At 39.2% G+C, this 21929-nt stretch overlaps 2 protein-coding genes across 2 annotated transcripts; both read right to left on the bottom strand.

The window, feature by feature from the left end:
- Positions 1–503: 503 nt before the first annotated feature.
- LOC149023328 (two-component response regulator-like PRR73) lies at positions 504–9289 on the bottom strand. Its single transcript, XM_089143865.1, is given in 11 exon segments — positions 504–1260; positions 1839–1934; positions 1937–2648; positions 2747–3197; positions 3294–3474; positions 5995–6168; positions 6878–7011; positions 7136–7297; positions 8277–8710; positions 8808–8858; positions 9034–9289. Coding segments are annotated over 9 exon segments (2358 nt in total). The 5' UTR covers positions 8617–8710; positions 8808–8858; positions 9034–9289; the 3' UTR covers positions 504–1152.
- Positions 9290–11201: 1912 nt separating this feature from the next.
- Positions 11202–20570, bottom strand: ADK (adenosine kinase). Its single transcript, XM_089143864.1, has 4 exons — positions 20126–20570; positions 15008–15148; positions 12466–12738; positions 11202–11885 (listed from the first exon to the last, which is right to left on the bottom strand). The coding sequence occupies exons 1-4, from the start codon at positions 20429–20431 to the stop codon at positions 11742–11744; spliced, it is 864 nt and encodes a 287-aa protein (XP_088999990.1). The 5' UTR covers positions 20432–20570; the 3' UTR covers positions 11202–11741.
- Positions 20571–21929: the final 1359 nt, after the last annotated feature.

The raw sequence follows: 21929 nt of genomic DNA, 5'->3' as shown, positions 1-21929 counted from the left end.
CCACTATGGTGATAGATGAGTGCACTGCTCTGACAACAAAGAGGGGGGTTCGCAAGCAGATTTTCACTATAGACACAAATTAGGACAAACAAAGTGTTTTGGACTGTCAATGATAAAGACCAGATCCTCTTTACTGGTAAATGATAAAGGATCAGATTCAATGATGATCTTCATCACTTTTCTCATGGTCCTTATCAGATCATAACGGGTTCATCATTTTCTTCTTTTGTGAACGGATTCAAACCGTTACCATATATGTATTGCTACAAAGGTGGTAATTCTGAGTTCAATATGGTTACAGAACATAATTGGTGTTACCTCTATTTTATTTCTCGGTTGAGGAGTTCCAAACCCGAGGCCTCAAAAGTGGTCTTTTGGATCTGGTACTTCAAGAACACAAATGTATTCAATTTCTACAAAATTTCAACTCCATCTGAGCAATGAATAGACAAACCAAATTATCTCACATTTAAAAGACCTGTACATCAATTTTTTGCCAATCAGTTCCCTTTTTGACCTTCACCAGTGGCTATAACTACCATGTTGATCTATGGTTTAGCTTCTATAATGCAAGTCACAAAACAAATTGTTTCGAGGGAAAATTGTCAAAGCATGCAGTACATTACATAGGAGTATGTTCCATCACAAAATAAATGAAAACATAGAATGGAAAGCTTATATAGCCTACTTTCATCTGATGCCAGAATTAGGGAAAACATGTTTAGGATGGTCCGAACACTAGTTGCAGCAATTGTAAGATTACTGCATTGTGACCATATCGTCAAGAGTTCAAATCTGAATTCTGGAAAGACCCTGTAAATCAGCAGTGGTGGGAGCCTGATGCATTGGGTACACCCTTTTTCAGAACATTACCTGTTGCAACAGCAGGAATGCAGGAATGACAATAAGGATAGAGGCTAACCAGCTACCTTCTGTGTAATGGCATTCATCAAAGTATACAGACATTAAATACTTAATGTCAGCGCCTCTGAGGTGTATTAATCACGCCAAATAGTTCGGTCTTCAGGCAGTTGCTTTGCTATCAAATCTTCCTGGGCTAGAAAGTCCTGGAACAAGCTCTCTCCCTAAAACCATAAATAGTGCTAATTTCACATACATAATTCCACAAGCAGTATAGGCACAAGGGTAGGCTTAGCAATCTGTGTCACGGATGGTCTGCTCAGACGCTGCCTGTCGCACAAATTGTCCACGGACACGAGGTCGCTGCTCAGCCAGTTTCTTCCTGTTTTGGTAGCGGACCTGAAAAAAGAAACAGAAAAGCAGAGAACAGTTCCATCTGATCTTTCAAAATTAGTGAGAATGAGGAATCTAATTATCAATTGGGGGACCCAGATGATCTGAAACACCAGAATTAGCACCTGGCCGGTGGAATTACATTAGGAACAACTGCATGTAGCATTAAGTTTAGTTAGCTGTGAACCTCTAGGAGCCAACTTATTGGATAGAGGGAAATTTATCATGGAGAAATTCGAAGGACATGAGCACCATCTGTCAGAGGCAGCTTGGAGCTTGTCTTTTATAGGTGCACAGTCCAACGTATCCCAGCCACCAGTGAGCTTGTGAGTGAAATGAGCTCATTTTGTAACCCTTCCCCTAAACTATATCCACTGTCCCTGTCAGCAATCATATATTTCCTTGGAAAGATTTAACTCTACAGTCTTGCTAGTTTTTGGGTATTGCTTTCCCAGCGTGGAAGTCATTATTTCTAACGCAGACGGCAAATGTTGAGCACAGCCACTTCTGTACAATAAACCGTTGTAGGTTTTATCAGCTATATTTTCTCCTGGGAGGAAACATAAAGGTACGAAATGAGTTACCTTCTTTTCAAAGCATCTCTCCTTCCTCTTCTGATGGAACTTGGTCAAGACAGCCACTCTTTGTGCAGACCTTTTCTGATCCACTCCGATCCTACTCCCCTCCCACTCCCACTCCCACTACCACAACCAGCACCGCCATTTTCCACTATTGTCTTGTCATTTTCCATTTTAATTCCTCCAGTGTTGATGGCAGTGCTGGTGACATTCTGCCAATTACTCCCATGGTTGCTTCCTGAGGTGCTACCATCCAGGCTGCAGTTACTGTCGTTTATTTCCATAGGCTTATCAGACACATTGGATGACCCACACCGTTGACCAGCTTCTGCCATGCTCTTAAATGAATTATCATTATGATCTGGCAGTGTCTGTTGCTGCTTATTGTGGAGATGGTGGTGATAGTGGTGGTAATGATAATGGTGATGCTGGACTTGAATCTGTGGATTTGAGTCTTTCGATTGCGTCTGCACTAAGTTTGATGCTCCCTCATTGGCCTTCTTGGGTATGACTTGCTGAGAAGGGCATATATGATCATTCTGCAAAGGCTGGGAGGCAGAGAGATGCAAAGATTTGCCTACAGCTGTGGTAGCAGACTTGTCACGGAAAAGTGCATGCTCGCTGAAAGCACTTTTAGTCGTGGAGCCCATATCATTGTTGCTACTATACCCGTTAGGTTGATGATTTGGAACAGTTCCATTTGAATGAAACTTGTGCATTGGTTCTGTCTTTGGTACTTGTGAATTATTACCAAGAGGAGAACAGCTTCCTGAGTTCCCATTGGGAGCCTGATTTGCAGTGGAAGCAGTGTTGTACCTTCACAGAGATGAAATAGATAATTAAAAGCCAGCCTGTTCTAAATCTAGCTTAAATGGATTTAATGGCACTATTAGGTCTACAAGTTCCATGCGTACCAAGACAAGGCTGAAAGTCCTGAATGTTTCAGAAAGTTGCATTCATCATGAGTGGCAGCACCAACATCACCAACTCCCTCCAGCCTCTTTAAGCTAAGTTCAAGCGATGGGAGTTCCTTACTGTTGGATAGGGTCTTATCTCTGATATCTGGGATCATGCACAGGCCACTGGGAAGTTCAGAAACTCTTGTTTCCAAATGATGATTGGTACTGGTGTCAACTGTAGCCATATATTCAGCATCTTGGGACATCATTTTGCCAATTGGCATCTTGCCTTCTAGTCGTAGTAGTTCCTCATGTATATTCTCACTGTCCTTGCAGTCCAGTACAGGAAATATATTCTGCTTTGTGCTGTCAAAGTTAATAGGGATTTTCTCTCTTGGATACTCAAGTTGTAACTCTGAAGTTCTAGATATTCCAATCTCCAAATTTTTCCCCATTGCAACTGAGTCTGAAACACAAAACCAACAGGTTTCAGCATGGATTAGTGTGGAAAATAGCTACTAAAATGTCTACATACAAAATTTTATTTTTTAATCACGTATACCAAGTGGCACATCTTGTTCTTTGGTTCCCCTTTTTGAATCCAGAGCCCACTCATAGCCAGATGCTTCTTTCTTTGGATGAATAATCTGGGCACAAGTGCTACCAGAAGGATCACCTATTTGGTTTCCCAGTGATATAGCTTGTGGGCTGTCAACTTCTGCTGCTTGCTTTGTCCAGGAGCTCTGCAAAAAAGAATCATGGTCGTTTTAGTAGACTCAAAGAGGTATTCAAGGTAGTAAGAATTTAGTCTGATCCACAATAGTGTCTTGTGTAGATTGGAATGTGAAATAAGAAAATTAAGGCTACTTCATCAGACAGGATTTGGCTTCAGAAGACAAGTTCCTTTTGCAGCTGTAAGTGTGTTCTCCAGAAATGAATTTCTGTTCTCTCTAAGATGTGTGTGACATACCAAACCAGCATAACAATGTAAACCACACTAGCAACAGTAAAGAAAATTGTAAGAAGAACACTGTACTGGTTCTTTTCAGTTTTTCTTTTCCCTATAAATATTTTTAGAGCCGTCAAGGTATTTGATGAAAGCACCTAACCCTTTGTTTATGGCAATGGTACCATGCATGCTAAGTAGCAATTCAGAAGAAGAGATGCAAGAAAAAACTCTTACTGGGACCTCATATTTTATCTATAGAATTTCTTCATCTTAGAGAGTGCAATGGCAAGAATTCTCAACTCGTTAACCACCAGCCACTGGAGATTAAAAAACAAAACTGTATCATATCTATAAGAACTTTGATGGAACATGTGAGAGTGAAAATGTAATCTGGCTAGATACTTACCATACTAATACAGGAAAATGAAAAAAATTAATAGCATGTAAACTAAGGTATAGGTGGAAAGAAATGAATCCATAAGACACCGTGAACTGTGGTAAACCAGAAAGATCAAGAGGAAGAAGATGAACAAAAAGAATGGAAGAAAACAGGGGAGAGAAGAGAAGGCAATAGAAATTTAGAGGAGCCTCTATCATTGTGAGGATCTCCATCAAAATACTTCTTTATTTATAGGGAAAATTTCCAGACTTAAAATCGAACTCTACTAAGGAAAGAAGAGACCAATATGGACTCAAATTGTTCCCAAAACCCAGCTCGAGATTTAGCGCCTTTCCCAAAACGCCCTCCAACAGATTTTAGGGGGAAAAATTGCCAACCCAAATAAGACGAAAGCTCAATTGCAAATAGTCTGGAATCGCAAAATTCTGAACTGAAAGTTTAGTAGAAGTGCTTGGTCTCTCTCTCTCTTTCCCCCACTTCCTCCATCCCATAACCCCCTATCTATCCATTCAGCTCCTGTATGAAATGGACCTTTTAGGAAGTTAATACTCTCTTTTCTTCTCTTTGGGGTTTGGTAACCAACATTCAAAAGCCATTCTGGGAATTTTGGATGAAGCCCGTTTTAAAAATTCCATTATCTTTGGCTAAAATGGGAATGACTAAGAATATCTGAGGCAGTTCAGAAGAAGAACAAGTCCAGCAACAAACCAGGTAATCAGTCATGTCGAAGTAGGTCAATCTTCCAACAGGGTACAAGAATTTGAGGCAGGCATAACAGAGACTTAAGTCAAGAGATCGATATAGGTAGTAGAAAATAATACTCAAATGTGTGGTTTCACAAGCAACAGAATGATCAATACAAAACAGAAGTCTCACTTCAAGTCACTCGTGAAAGAGCAAACCCTTTCCGAGATTGCAAAACTTGAGAGGTAATTTCATCAGGATGGACCTCAAGAAAGATGGTACATATTGAGTTATGACTCACACAATTGTGATTAGCTAAAAGGTGGAACACAGTTTAGGGGGAAGATGAAAATTCTTAGGATAATTTCTAGAGGAAGGCGCCAAAGATGATTGGTGATTTCGTAGAATCTCGAGAAGCATCAAAATAAGTGGAAATATTTACGGATGTGAAGCTTCTATATGCAAATGGAAAATTTTAAACAACAGTACGCTGGGACTACCGATTGCATGTAATGTAAGGCTTGTTATGGCGAATGAGATCTTTACAGCTGACTTTTCAGTTGTTCTTCTCTTCTGGAGTGGTTTATATATACTGAGGCCTTCTAGGGAATTGACAGCTTAGGAAATTGCGAAAGTGTCAAAAAGGTGGCTAATGACTTGGCAAAGCAAACAGTTGTCAGACCTACACTTCATCCTTTGTATCTCGATGTAGCTCTATGCACTGTCCTAACTGTTCTACTTGTATCAACAAAATGTGAAGATTGAACAGGATAATTTTCAGCAAAATGATAAATTTTGAAGAGAAAACATGTAACTATAAATTTTGAAATGTGTTCATTTCATGACATAAGAACATGATCAAAACGCTTCCAAAGCGACCCAAGTTTGTGGCCATCAAATAATATTATATCAAGTAAAAGGCCGGAATATGTAAATTAAAACAATACCCAACCTTTACTCATTAACTTTTAACAACACTAGATGACAAACCAATGCAAGAGAAAATGAACTGTGCAGATTTTCATTTTTCATGAGGAAAATTACTAAAAAACTGAGAGCAGCTATTCTATGAAGTTGTCAAGAAATAAGAAAGTTAAATCCTGACTACTTGAAAATGTCACTGAGGAAGATATCTGTCCCCAAGTCAGACACATTAAAATGTAATATGAGATTAGACAGAACAGAAATAGATCCAAACACATCAATCAAAAGGTGTAGGCAGATCCATACCTGAGTGCCACTTCCATTGTTGCTTCCATCCCTAACATTTAAACCAATGCTTGAACTGTCATCTTCATCATTGCTACCAGTATTGTTGCCAGACTCTTCAACACTTTCTGATTTAGCAGATCTTTTAGTCTGTATCTGTATACCACTTTCACTTCCACTTCCACTATCACCAGCCTAAGAACAAGATGAAAAATAAATCAAGCAACACAACATGAGACAAAAATACAAAAAATGATGACCACGTTAGTCATGTAGATTGTGATTAAATAAGCCAAAATTTTAGAGCAGTCTGAGAGGTTCTTAATTGGAACTCATTGCTATAGAAGTGAGGTCATCCTTGCCAAAAGAAAATTTTGTTAGCAAAACTGCATAAAACCACATGCACAGACAAGATTTTTGTGATTCACCAGAAGACTACGTCCAAGGCTGAGCAAGATGGTTTTGCTATGAAGAAGAGGAAGAACAGAATGCAACCCTAATCATCTTCTACCCTACTCAATTTGTTGAGAGATGCTACATATAGATACAAGTGAAAACCCTACTTCAAGGAAAAAGACCAAATTTCCCTTTCACCCAAAAATGCCCAAAACTCGGCAGTGGCCAACGTCAAAAAAACGTTGGTCTGGATGCATTTAGACCCCGAAACGGGCCCTGCAACATTTTTATATGGTGAAAATTTGTCTTCACCACAACAGATTCTGTCAGTGCAAATGAAGAAAATGATGGCTTAACCCTAAGCTTGCCAGTGACAAATTTATTTCAATATTTACCAGCCTTGAACCAGGATCCAATTTCTCATACTGTGAACATTGTATAGAAATTTCATCTGAAACTAAAGAAATGAAACAAAAGATAGAAACAGTATAGCAAATAAGCAACTCACACTTTGGCATCTCCTCCAAATGTGCTGCCAAAGATTTTTTAGCTCATTCTTTCGAATGGGCTTCACTAAAAAGTCTGCTGCACCCTTTGACAAACACTTAAAGACTACACCCATAGAATCATTTGATGACATCACTGCATACAAACCTCATCAGGCTGCCTAGTTAAACAAATCAACTTTGCCGGTAACCATGAGAGAAAGAACAGGACTTTCAAGGTAGAAAAAAAAATGAAGGGATATTAAGAAAAAAACACTCACTAATCACAGGAATGTTCTTGCAAGTTTCGTGGTTCATTATCTTGCATAGAAGACCAATGCCCGAGAAATGAGGCATGACTACCTCAGTTAGCACAAGATCAATACGATTGGTCAGATCCTGTAGGATTTTCCACGCTTGTAAACCATTTGAAGCAGTTGACACTGTAAAGATCCAAGTCAAAATTCAGACTGGAAAAGGGGAAGAAGTATGAACACCTGAATGTGCTTGAGTCGAACAACTATGGATGCTTTTGTCACTAATCAAATATAAGTTCCATGCCATCATTATGATGTTACTTTGATACATAATATAAGATCTCATAAGTCACCTCTTACTTAAATTTTCTTAATCCAAAATGTTCCACACACAACAATCACAAAAGACACTCTTAAAGAATTAAATGATTCTGGAATTAAATATCAATGCAGTACATATAAATGCATAAGACAACATTCTGATACAAATTTGAAACCAGGTTGAAGTTCCAATTAGTCCACTGTAACTCATTAGATCATTTACTTCTGTCTAGTCCAAATGTCACGAAATGAAGCTGGTAAACAGAAAATCAGTTCATTTAAAGAATTGCATCTAGTTTTAGCCTTTAATAGCATAGAACATGATTCAGAGAAAATTAAGGATACCTAAATCCACCAGAAAAAATTCCAACCCTTTTTGTGAATTCCCACATCTATCAACATGAGTTAATATAACTAATGATACAATAGAATTTGCGCATACACTGCAACAGGTGTAAAAGAAAATCCAGTCACATTAGAGTAACAATAAGTAGAGGACTGAATGCATGAAGATCCCTAAACAAACTAATACACTGAAAAAGCTAGTAACAAATCAAAATCAAGAAACAAGTCAAAACGAACTGAAAAGAGAACAATTTTCACACTAGGAGATCTAGTGAGTTTAATAAGATGAAGATATTCTTTTTTTGCCAATAAGGGGGAAAAGAGAGCTGTGCAACATCTGAAAACCTACAAAAAGGTTATGGTCATGAATATGATATGTATTTACCTGAAGAAAAAAAAATTGTATGTATCACTTCCACAATAGACTCCGAAATCACTATCTTAAGTCGAGGATCAAATTAAAGTGCCTCTTGCTGCCAAGCATAATAGAGCAACTAACCTTCATAATTGCAATTTCGGAGCAAAGCACTGACCACATGGCGTGTTGAATCATCATTTTCCACCAGCAGAACCTTCAGTGACCTAAGAGGTAGAAACCTCTCCCAACTAAACACTGGCCCCTGGGGCTGTTGCTGCAGTCGCGACACAATAGCCGGGGCCTGGATGGCCCCTTTATGTCCGTTTATATCCTCAGCAACCTCGTTAACCCTTGACTCTTTTTTTCCCAATAGAACCTGCTTGTCACCCACAATTCCGTCCCTAATTCCATTCACATGGTTAATAAGCTCTCCAAACCTTTTGGTTTCAGTAGCATCATTGTCCAGAGAAACACTCCCCATCAACCAATTTCAGAAGACTGGTGATGAGGAAAACAATTGACTGAGCTGGAGAAAACAATCATAAAACAATCAATTTGTCTCATTCCCAGAACACCTGCAAATTGCAAGATAAGCAGTGAAGCACAACCTCAGTAACAAGGATTGATACACGTAAGCTCATAATCAGATTTCAAAGAGAGTCGAACTCAGACCTCTACAAATCCACTCTTGCCTTGCACGATTCAAGCAGGTTATTAGATCAACTACGATAAAAACAAACCCTAATATCAGTTCAAAATGGATGGAACCGGTACATACATAAATGAATAAAGAAACCAATCAATTCAAAAGTGCTCATCTTAGAGTTTCTATATAAAAAAGTAACTAATTAAAATAAAATCTCACTTTGAAAGACAGTAAATGACAATAGTTAGTTACCTAACCAGAACTATAACCTTGGGAAAACAGAAAGAAGAAGCCGCTGAAGCTCCATTAATGGATATATGTACTAAACAACCATGTAGGTTGATCTTGCAAACGAACTACAAAAAGCTAGAATTATCAGGAGCTTATGCCTAAGTTTTTAGATCAGTATATGAATTCAGGATTGCGTTATGGTTTAACTTAGCATCGTTGTTGCAGACGAGCTTGAAGGAGAAACGGTGAAGTGAAGTGAAGTGAAGGAAAGGAGCAAAGATATTAAATTATGTGGAAGAAAATGGAGGTTCGGAGAGTCTTGCAAATTGCCACATAGGATTGCAATATATCCTACGTGGAAGAACCGAAGCCGTGGTTGCCGTTGATGCGGACAAAATCTATAGCTCGAAACTGAAGGCGTTACTTCCGCATAATCCGAATCTTAGACGATTCCGTCAAATATTGGACTTGCACACGTGGCTCATCTTAAACCCACATAATGGTTTTCTTTTTCGACTCGAGAAGATTTAAATCTTTCCGAAAAAATCGAAGTGGAAGAGAATATACTATTGCCTCCTTAGACCTTAAGAATCAGGTAAACGTCGTTTTCTTAGAACTAACGTCGGCTTTTAACGGTGTTTGGATTGTTTGAGAAAAAGATTAGTGGATGGTGACTGGTTTTGTCATGAAAATATCTTAGGCTATTTTGGGTAAATAAATATCTTAGCAGATTAGGGTTTTTCAAAAGGAAGGTCCTGTGGGCCTGTGGCCGACAGAAGGAAGAAATCACTCTTCATCCACAGCCACAAACAAGTGTCATGGAGGATGATCACAATCTTTGACTCTTGATTTGGTATTATTTACTTTTTATAATTGTTTTTATATCATCTAAACAAATATCTAATCTAGTTGTTTACAATTGATGTTAATTTTTGAGTTTCAAATTATATATATCCATTAATATATTGACATTTTATTGACATGATATAATGACAACCATAATAAATACAAGATTAGAATGTGAAAGATGTATTAGATATGGTTAAAACTCTAATTATATATACTCAGCAAAATACAAGATATACCCAAACCCAATATAGAGTAAGGTTGTAATTCTCCATTCGAATTCTATGTGAAATCAAAAGATTTGATTCTTATAAAGTATTAACGGGGTGTGATTTTTTCATTTCATGCCATATGTTGTTTTGAACCTAATAACTAAAGTGAACATTCTTCATGAAGGGCCAAAAATATCTTTCTAAGGGGAAGAAAGAGGGTGACTACAAAGAGATTTCCTCTTAAAGTGAGGGAACAATAGAGACATGTTGAGTTATCACATTGATCGTTGAGTCCTCAGTTACTAACTGAAGTCTATCTTTGAGTATTGACAAAATAAACTAAGATTAATTTTCAAAAAAAAAAAATTCTTTCTTAAACACATGGAAAAATGTCAAAAGAGCACAATTCAAAACTCCCGACTCCATCTTTCGAGCTTTCGAGCTTGCTTAGCGCGGCAAGTATCACGGTGGGAGCTGAATTGTAAGAACACAATATGCTCATTCCCATGGAAACTATGAATCCATTAAACCTATAGATTAATTGAAACATGGTTTAGAATCTTAAACCAAATTTTAAATAGAAGAATAAACCCAATACCAAAAGCTTCTGCACAAGCAAAATGCGAAGGAATAATTTCCCTACACAACCTTAAATTTTGCTAAGAGAATACTTGCCCTCAAGTTGAAATGGTGATCTACCAACCATCGAGCCAAGACCAGCCCCTTATTGAACCAACTTTTAAATGAGAACCAAAAATATTCTCAGTTTTGTTTAGAAGAAGAAGAAAAAGAAGAAAAAAAAAACAGTTTCAATTTTCATCGTTCATCTACTTCAGTTATAGTGAGAATTAAATCCAGAAGATAAGGTTTTCAGGGAATTAATTATTCATATACTCAAAAAATTTAGGGGAAGATTCGCTGATGCAAACAGCCAAAACCACTTTCGGTATAGAATCCTTGTGGATGCAAAAAATTCCCGCTGGGAGACTCACCCACCACAGCCAGGTGTGCGACGCAAGTCGAACCACTGGTTTATCGAGGTAGGCAAACCAAAAAAAAAAAAAAAGCGCCAAAACCACCAAGCAGCGGAACGCCACTCAGTTTTATCTAGGCAGAAACGACTGATCCATATTGAAATCACTCGATCAGTTTGTTTCAGTTTGGCATACAATTTGCATCAAATAGAACACAATCAAAAACTTATAATTCAAGTTCTAAATACACCAGATGAGACATTTTGGTCCACTTTGCACCATAGCCATCTTCTTTATCATATCATATATAGTCCAATCACAAAACTTACAACAAAGTGAACAATAAACTTGATTTCCACAACTTTTTGGTGGATTATATTGTAATCAACTGATTTCCATCAGATCCACAGTTGAAACTGAATCACCCACATGATACCTCTCAAACAAAACCGTAAACATAGGTGATGTTTAATCTTCTATTCTCCCAAAAATAAACAAAATTCTCCTCATACTACAGACTCATGAAACCCAGCTAGGCAGTCATCTCATTAAATGATTGATCAATTGAAGCATTTATTTAGGAGACAAATGTATAAATTATGCTTTTTTTTCTTAGAAGTTACAGTGCATGTACATCCCCCCATACATGCAAAGAATGACCTACTCACCTTGAGAATATTTTGCATATAATTAAAATTCAGGCAGCTGCAGACTGCTTGCCATCATGATCATCAAGATTCAGAACTTGCAACAACTTGGGCCAAGTTTCGGGAATCCCTCCAGGTAGATCAAACTCCAACAACTTTGCACGACTGCGGTAGAACTCCTCTAAGGGCTGGCTCTGCATCAGCAACACAAAGATCAATTATCAATGTATGATGATCACCATGTGATCAAACATGATGAATCATGAAGATGTAGATATACCCAAGCAGTAAGAAATTTAGTCATCCAAAACCACCTTCGCATGACAAGAAGCAGTCAATCCTTACTGTATATCCCCTCAGTCATTGGTTCTTTAATTTCTCTGGTTGGATAGGAGTCAGTAATCATATCTTCTCTTGTATAATTTCATCAGAACTGTATGGTACTTCTTTAACTACTGTGGTTTACAAACCCTTAGATAACAGCATTATGCTGATTCTCAATTTGTTTTCAGTGCATTGCCGTCTGGTTATGGGGGGGGGGGGGGGTCTAAATCAATCATCCTGGCCTAGCTCTCTAGAGAACTATAACTCCTAAACACCCTATTTTTTAGTATTTCATGTGATTTATTTTTTCCATACCCTAGCTATTTCAAAACCCATAATCGAGTTGAAAGCATATGTAATATTCCAATGACATGTCTTCTTGTACAAGAACAATGTCAGTTGCAGAAGAAACAATCAGAATAAATGAGTGCTCGAGAGAACAGACAATACCATTTCATTGTATACACGAAGTCGTGCTTTTACAACCTCTTCTGTATCATCAGATCGAGTGATGAGCTTTGAAGCACATTCTGAAGGAGGGAGAAGTGGAGCCATGCATATTCTAGGTCTCCCATTTTCACCTTTAACATCAATATTCGCGACATTGAAGTTCTTTCCACACTGGCTGCAAATCCTTCTTCCGAGACATTTCTCAAGGAGTACATTTTCCTGAAGCTTGAGGTTAATAACCAAGTCAATGTCTGTGACATCCTCCAATATTTCCTGTAAAAGCAAGAAAGAAATGTCATCTGGGAGAAAGAGTACACAAATAATATACTAAATAAAAGGATACAACCATTCATCTTGTTTGGTTATTAGAGTTCCTCTCGTGAAACTCTGGAGCCATTTTGGTTATAAAATTTTATTCCTCCAAAAATAAAAAATCACAACCAAGGTTTAATATCTCATCTCGTCTCAATATCTCAATGGGGGTAGAGAAAACAGAGATACCAAGATTTTGACCCAAAATCTTGCCAAGATCCAGTACAATTCTGCCATGTTTCAGTGTATATGCATTTTTTTTGGGTCTCATTCTCCTTGGACAGCCTATTTTAAGGCCTATAAACACATACCCATAGTTAATTTGACTAAAAAGCAAACCATAATGGTCTTTTGGATTCACACTCATGCTTGATTGTATGCAGTCAAAACTGAATGCATTTTCACATGTACAAACATGCTTGAAGTATAAATTGACATAATGATAAGCAATTTCAATTGATAATGATGTAAACATTAAACGGCCCAACGACCAAATCATTGGACCCATCGACTCCGTGTGCTTCTTGGCCACGATGACTTGCTATGCCCTGATGGTTCGAAATTTCAAGTAATCTCTCGCCCGAAGTCGTCTTCTCCATTGTCGTTGCCTGAAGACCCTGTGCCCTCCATCCCACCGGGGTCATCTCTCGCTCATGAGCCACCATCGATCGATGAAATGATGCCTGTCCCTGCTCTTGCTTCTTTGCCCTCTCATCTTATCATCGATTCTTTGAAAAAATGTTCTATTGATGCTGCAACTGGAATTTTTCCTGCTTCTGATAACCCACCATCCCCATCCATAGTTTTCCCTGGTCCTACCAATATGTCATCTACTTCCCAAACCACTCTTCCTATCGCTGGCCCCCAAATTACCCCGAAACATCTTCTTTTGCTCTTTCTTCCGCGGCGCGGGGGGCCACACCCCCCGGGGGGGTCGACCTAAGTCTTAGTTTCCCAGCCATCGAACCGCCATCTCACGACCATCAATGCCGCTGCCATCCTGCTCCACCGAGATCGAGAGCTCCCTCCCATCCTCCTCGAGTCATCGCAACCTTGCCCGAACCCCAACCGCTTCCCCCCATGATTCCTCGGCTCGTTCGCAAACCCCGCTCGCTCCTCCAACCGGTCGCGACCAGACGATGCCCCAATTACATCCCTAATTCCCAAGATTTCAACGTCCAAAACCCCCTAAACCCTCTTGGGCCCCACCCAAGGGCCCAAGCCCTCCCTAATTCCCAGCCGGCCTCACACCCTCTCGGACCCTTGGCCCATGGGCTAATCAGCCCACTAGCTTGCTCAATCCGCCAACTCCCCCCCGAACTCCAAGCCCACCCCCCAAAGCTGCACTACTTCACCAGCCGACACTACGAACGGGACCTCTCCTCCTCCCCCTCGCTTGCCCTACCGTGTTAAGAGCAACGCCGCAAAGCCACAACCCATTAGACATTCTGGTGGACCTCAAGTCCAAGAAAAAGAAGAAATTTGCTAAATAGTTGTTCGGCCGGGCCATTCTCATGGGTTGCAGGTTTTTAGCTCTTTCTCTTTGTATGCGGTGTTGTATTAGCGTTGTCGTCTTTAATATACTTATTTATTCATCCAAAAAAAAAAAAAAAAACATTAACCTTATACTAGAATATGCATTACATATAACTAAAACATATGCCAAATACATCTCATGATCATGAGTAGTTAAATATCAAATACAACTCATGGGCAACCTATGCAAGAATAAGTCCATGATAACTTTGACTCATAGGAAATACAAAAGCCAAAAAAAAATCTATCCTCTAGACTCATGGAAGGTGCTATGTCGGCCTCACTCAATCCCACTGTAATTCCATCAGATTGGATGTGTATTGCACTCAAATAATGACACATAGTAAACCCACCTCACAGACTTCGAGAAGATTGGACATAATCTGACACCACAGACATGTATGTCACATCATCAACATACTGAAGATAACCCATCCTAGGATATGAGTCACCAAGCTGTGATGTATTAGCACTACTACCCACTGATCCACCATCATACAAAATCATATAATGCCGCCGGGAGCACGTACACATATCATAATTCACAAACTCATAATGCATGAGAAGACAATTATTCACTGTGGGAAAATAAGCAATAGTAGAGAACTAGCTTTGCTCCAGTCTGGTAAATTTGATAAAAATAAAAACCACTCTCACATTGAAAACAGTATCACCACAAGTGCTCAGTTCTTACTGCTTGTCTAATTGTTCGAGGGAAACCATCAAGAATGAACCCTGATTCACCCTTGGCTGACCCTGCTTCAAGTCGCTGAGACAACAAGTTGAATATGATTTCATCTGAAACCAGTTTTCCTTGATTCACAATCTCTGCAAGCTGTCAAAAAACAAAGACAAATAAATAAATAAACAGGTGATTGAAGCAGCACTGCAGCACTATAGATGTCAGAGAATTTTTTTCGAAGAGCACCAGTTAATACATATCCCCACTCTACTTGCAAAAAGATATGCTACAACGAAATTTATTGTTAGAGTTAAATACAAGATTAGTGCAGTTGTAATGGGGTGTTGTAAACATACAGTACAAATAAGTGATTAAACAGAAGGTGAGTAAACAGTGGCAGAGATTACAAGCACCAAGCACTAACGATCTTTTGATTAAAAGCTCCCCCCACTCAAAAAAAGAAAAAAGAAAAAGATATAGATGATATCAAAACAGACAATAGCTAGTAACTTTGTGAATTAATCACAAAGGTGCAACTTTCAAAGAGATGTTTAAAAAATTTGTGCTTTCCACACAATTGCCAAAACAGTGATAAAGGCTGAGACACCTGCCAAATATAATTCATAAAATGGAAAAATAAATAAATAAATAAAAGAGAAGCAGAAACCATGCTTCTTTCTCCTATTTGTCTTCCTAAGAATTCTGAACTCCTCCAACCTTTTCCTTGCCCTCAAGCAATACAGCCAACCAGGCCACATCTTCCTTTCGTCTCTCCAATCCCAGGGAACACATCTACCAATCCTGTGAAGAACACCTTGCTATCCATGTTTGGAACCTCCATTTAAGTTTGATGAAAACCTTAACTGTTCAGTCTTGGTTATTGAGTCAGGCCAAAACTCTGACATCCAATGTTCATGCCACAGCAGTGAAGAATCAACCACCAAAACTGAAGGAGATAGATGTCAGCTGGCAAACACCAACCATCTGCCCCCCTTCCCATCTCCCACCCCCTCAAAATAATGTAAAAAGGGAAGAGAGGTTGGGGGGGGGGGGGGGAGAGAAAACAAGAGATACAGAAACCAAAGCATAGTTAAAGCACGCTTATCTATAAGGAAAACTTGATTAAGCATCTCATGCCAACTGCGAGCAAGAAACAGAACCCACCCAGAGTCCAGATACCATGGAGATATTTCTCAGGCTATCAGCTTCTGGAGGAAAAATCCAAGCAGCATCTTCTGATTGAATCCTTTTTCAGATATTAAAAAAGAAGTTCCTCCAAGTGGGAGCTAGGCACAATGGTTAGGTTGTGCTAATGCAAGCTGTTGGTTGCCAGTTCAAAAGTTCAGGACAACCTTTCCTACAAAGCAGAGGGTAAGGTTGCATGCATTTGCGTCTCCTAGACTTTGCAGTAGTGGGAGCCTCATTTAGTAAGATGATCTCTCTTTTTTTAATTAATTTAATAATTAATGATCTTCCTTTAGAGGAAGATGTTGACCCTGATGATGATCCAAATGATAATGAAGTTGACACTCTCTCAGCTAGTCTTACATCATTCTCAAACAGAGTGGTTGATGATGGTCTCCGCTTAGGTGGAAGGGTATTCTTCTGTACAGTGCTGGTTCTAAAGACGTTGATACTAGCATAAAAGCCAATTTCTTATATGCTAATTTTGTGTGAGCACTAAACCTTCTCAAGAAATAGCTCTTCAAGAAGAATCCTGGGTGAGGTTTTGGCCCTACAGCCTGAGAAATGTCATTTTAGTAGTTTGAATGCACTAATAATTTGGATCGTGGCAGTATCATGCTCCTTATTTAGTAAATGATTGATGTATTGCTATTCTACTAAGTAGTCCTTGGGATGCTAGTATTCTCTATGATGGTGCATGCATGTCTCTTATACTGCCTCATGCACTGAACTACACGCCACAACACAAAATATTTTTATCCTCCTTCAGATACGGATCACTCCCTTCACCCGACTCATGGAGTTGCACTTCTGTCATTTTCCTCAAAATATGCACCACCTTAGCATCGAGATAATTACAAAAGTCTCCTGGGTTAATTTAACTTCACGAAGTCGACTTCTTCTAAGACCAGGAGAGTTGATGCAGATAGAAGTTGGATTAATAATGTAAGTTGATTGCAATGCCTTTCTCTTTTTGATGAATAAGAAAATATATCATAAACAACCCAAAAGGGAGAAAGAAAAACAAAATTTGGGGGGGGGGGGGTCACTAAGCTAACGATGCCTAGGAGGAGACAACAAAGAAGTATCAGGACCCCAAGGAACAGACTCATTGGGGCATCTACAAGAGGCTTGTGAGCCAAGATAGAAAGTTTGGAGCAGACATCCCCACAGATGGCCTTCCAAATCTGCTCAGGAGATCTAGATTTTGGAGGACTGTCTGTGAAGATTCCACCCATCCAGTGTGAGAAACACACATGCCAAAACGAAGATTCCTTGTGGTGTCAACTAAAGAGGAGCCTCCGAAGGTAGAGGTGAACTAGCAACACTCAGACTCAAAGGGCTGGGGGTGCAGTTCAAATGGAAGTAAAGGCTCAGTCTGAACCCGGCTTTGGAATCTATATGGGCCACCAAATATCCAATAGCCCAAATCTAAAAGATAATAGCAATTCTGTAACACATCCCAGTTTACAAGGGAGTGGCTAAATAAACAAACTAAATATAAGGGATTGGATAGGAGAAATGAGAATCAATCAATTATACAAATAGGAGTGACCAGGCATTAGCCAAAACTAAGAATAAGGATAAAGAAGAATTTAAGATGAAGGCAAACATTCTAGGAACAACAACCTTGCTATCTTCTAACTTAAAAAAAGGAAAGAAACCAGCAATAAAGAGGCTCGGCCTTAAAGAAGAATTCTCCCACATGGAAGTTTCAATCAAGTATGGACCTAGGGACTTGAACCACCACAACCCCTCCAATAATGGCAAATAATAGCTGAAAGGTCAATTTGAAGGAAGGCTCGACAGACCTGAAATCAGATCCTGCAGTAGGAGAGCCAACTTTCTGCATCTACCAGGTGATCACAACAAAGCAAGACTTCCAGGGAGATCTTCCAGGGATTAGGTCTCCCAGGGAAAGGCTTCTTTCAAGAACAATATTGATTTTTTATTCAAAGTGATGTGACCTGCACCGCCCATAAGAAAAGAACAAGAAAGGAAGAGGAATGGATTAGGAAGACTGGGAATCAAGAAGAAGTCAGGGAAGAAAAAATGAGGAAGATGACACTGATCAATCTGGTCGTGAGTAACTCCACAATCGGGAGGAAATCAACACAAATTCCATTTCAATATCATATTTTACCATCTCGATTGAGTTGCATCAATATAAATAAGAATACACATACTCACAGAGCTGACCCTAAAACAGAAATTTACTCAACTTAGGCATTCCCTTATACATATGTCGTAATGCAAGAAAACTGTAACAAATTGGACTATAATAAAGTAAACCAACAAAACAAGGAAATAAATTAAATAATTAACAAAAGGGAAAATTGCTCCCACACCCCAAAACAGAGGCCGTAAACACTGACACCTCGTTTTATGTTTCACAAGCACCAGCTGAAAAACGTTAGCTAGCTAGGCTAGTGCGCTACTCTGGCTCACTTCTGAAAGTGGAACTCGCTGCTGTGTTGCCTATGTTTGCTGGCAACACAGCCTGCAAACTCCGGTCCAAGACTGAGACACCCCAGAATTAAACTTACTTTTAACACATTGGTCCTCTCCGTTAGCTTTCTGTTAAAACATTGTTTTCTTTCTTTTAATTCTTAAACTACCCTCACCTTAATATCCTTGAATTTACAATTGAAAAAAGCAAAATAAAGAAGAAGAAGCCAGGTCGTCTTCTTCTTTCGATTCCTCTCTATTGCTGAAACATACCCATCATAGAACATTGAAACAGATTCATTGAAACATTGAAACAAGTGATTGATTGGAGACCAACAAAATCCTCAGGTTTGGTATTATGAAACATTGGTGAGAGCAGAGAGTAGGGGGACCATGGCAAAGGAAGTCTCCCACACAGAGGTGACGGAGGCATCGGATGGAGACAAGGCCGCTATGGGCGAAGGAAGAACCTGATGTGGCTACATCAAAGATGGCAGCAGTAGTAAGGGTCAAGAGCAGATGATGATGTTGTTCCACTGAGATGACAACAGAGGCTGCAACGATTTAGAATTGTTCCATAATGGTGCTTTTGGTTTTAGTCATAACTCTTTTGTGAAAGGGTGTGTCAGTCTTTTTGTCTCTATTTCTAACCATTCTAACAGTAAAGGGACAGATGCTTTTGAAACTTAAAATGGGGTGTCATGCACTAAGGTCTCTATTTTGGGGTGTCCGACCAATTCGCTCTAAAAATGTAAGATATTATCTAAATCTCCCACAACTCTGGTTTTTAAAGACCAAGAAATATCTAGCAGATATTACTCTTCTTTTTGGGTGTGAAGTGCATCAGCGACACCACTTAAGTGATTGGGGTCTCCTTTCATGCTGGCAGAAGCATCAGGTTGACATTGGCCAATATCTTAAAATTGCAACAGAATTATTTAAGAGCCAAAAAGAGGTACAGTTTTAGGGCTTGTTAAACAGCCGAAAGAATATCTAATAGGAAATCCCATCACACAATTTCTAAGCAATTGAAGTTCAGAACTACGTATATCGACTGATTGAAGGCTTATTGGTGGAAGTGAAATTCAAATTGGTTCTTCGTCGCTCTAAAAACCTCTGAAACTCATAACGCCATCAGGAGATCTGCAAACGCTGTCAATTCCAATCTTATGACCAAGACTCCCCTTTTTTCTTCAATTTCTTCATTAAAATTGGTGAAAGCTGCAGTAATTTGCTATTGGTCTCATTCTTCTACACTTAATCCGCCAAATGTGTTGAAGAAGGAAGAAATTCAGAATTATTTGAGTCAACATCCGGTGATATACGATTGCTGATGCCAGGAAAACAAAAGGTATGCCTTACGTACACGATAAAAGTCCCATTACAAGCTACTTACTTGTATGAACAGATAAAAAAGATCTCTTCCGTGTAAGAAACAATAGCAAATGAGTATAAGAAAACAACATCCGAATACGCAAGGGATTTGGTCTAACTGACCTCTTTGGAGAGGGGGCCGGAGGAGGATAGTTCCTCACGGACGAGATCACCTGTTGCGATGTGAGGGACGCCGAGGAGCTTAGAGAGACGGCTAGCATAGGTACCCTTACCAACTCCAGGGCAGCCGAGGAATACCCACTGCACGTTCCTCTCCTTCGGATCTTGTCGCATTGGGAAAGCTTTAATAGGCGAGGATGAGGCATGTCGGAGCTCAGCAGCAGCTTCGGAAAACGAAGCTGAAGACAATTTCATCCATGAAAAGGAATAACCTTTGCTAGTTCTTAGCAGGCGGTTTAAGGCCGCCATGGATGGAAAGAGGAGAAGAAGAAAGAACAGTGCGAGTGAGGTTTTCAGGAGGTGTCGTCCGGCGGCAGCTGGAACTTTATTACGCCCTTTGCTATTATAGTTTGGTATTTCTTCGCGAAAGAACCTTGACCTACGTGAAACCATGCCTTGAACCGTTAAAAAAACGTGAAACTACGAGATATTGAGATGCGCGACTTTGAGCTGAGGTGACGTGTGGCATCATGAGCCGCGGCAGAGACGTTTCGAAATGTATATACAGTAAAAAAGATCCGTTGGAATATGCGGACTCTTTGTTATTTCCTCTCCCACGCCAACCCCTAGTGTCTCTACCTCCAAAGTTATTTTCTGACCCTTGGATCCTTGATTTACCTTCCAACCGTATTTGGAGAGATTCTCCTTCTGACAATCTTTTATGGGTTGACAAATTAATACATTGGCCTTTAAGATCATGTGATTAATTTAAATTGCAACTCTATTTTTAGTTTATGAGATTGATGTAATTCTAATATTCTTATTTATCTGAGGCCTTACAGGATGGATAGATGTGGAAACATACTAAAACATGTATTTATATCTTAAAATCTGTTTATTTTGTAGGGCTAAATGGTTTTTTGGGTTTATCTCGCAGGAGAACCACCTCTAACCCCTTTATCTTTTTGGACTACAATTTGGCAAGTTCACACGCTACCCAATATTAAGTTTCTATGGAAAATAGGTCATAGTGCTTTCTCCTACAAATTTAAGTTTGTTTCAAAGAAGTGGTTGCTATACTCCTTTGTGCCTTTATTACAAATGTGCTCATGAATCGATTGTTCGTATTTTATTTCATTGTCCTTTCGCAACACTTTGTTGGAAAGTCTCTCCCACTTGGTTGGATACAGATCTTTTCCATGACCATGACATTATGGATTAGTGGAACTTTATTGAATCCTCTTTTCATACTATTGGTAATTTAGACTAGGTGCATAAATATTATTTGGAGTGTATCAGCACGGTTAATTTGGAAGGCAATGAATGTTTATTTGTTTAAGGGTTTGAACCCAATCTAACTACTTTTCTATGGTCCCTAAATGTTTTGTTGCATGATATTAATGGTCTTTTTTTTAGGTAGATTATGCACCTATCATAACTGGAGCGTTTGTCTGAAATACGTTGCTTGCTTCATTAGGTGCATTATTCAATGTTTTGTATCTGTGATTGATGGAAGTTGATCACAATTCTTTTTTTTTTTCCATGTTTTGTCGGATGGTTCATGGGATTCAACAACTTCTCGTAGTGGTTGTGGAGGGGTCATCAAGACATCCTTTGGTTCCTTTGCAGTTGCTCAAATGAAAGTATGTTGGGCTTTATCTGCACCACAAGTGGAGTTGGAAGCGATGTATGACATCCTTCAAGTTGCTTTTACTATAGAGATAAATAATATCAAGCTCTTTTCTGATTGCATGGTTGTGGTCTCCAATTTACATGGTGATTCTAGTGCTCTAGATCGGAATTGTTT

Source organism: Hakea prostrata, chromosome 2 (assembly GCF_041222555.1).
Source record: "Hakea prostrata isolate BN-2017 chromosome 2, UWA_Hpros_2, whole genome shotgun sequence".
NCBI lineage: Eukaryota > Viridiplantae > Streptophyta > Magnoliopsida > Proteales > Proteaceae > Hakea > Hakea prostrata.
This window is presented reverse-complemented; position numbering and strand designations above follow the sequence as displayed.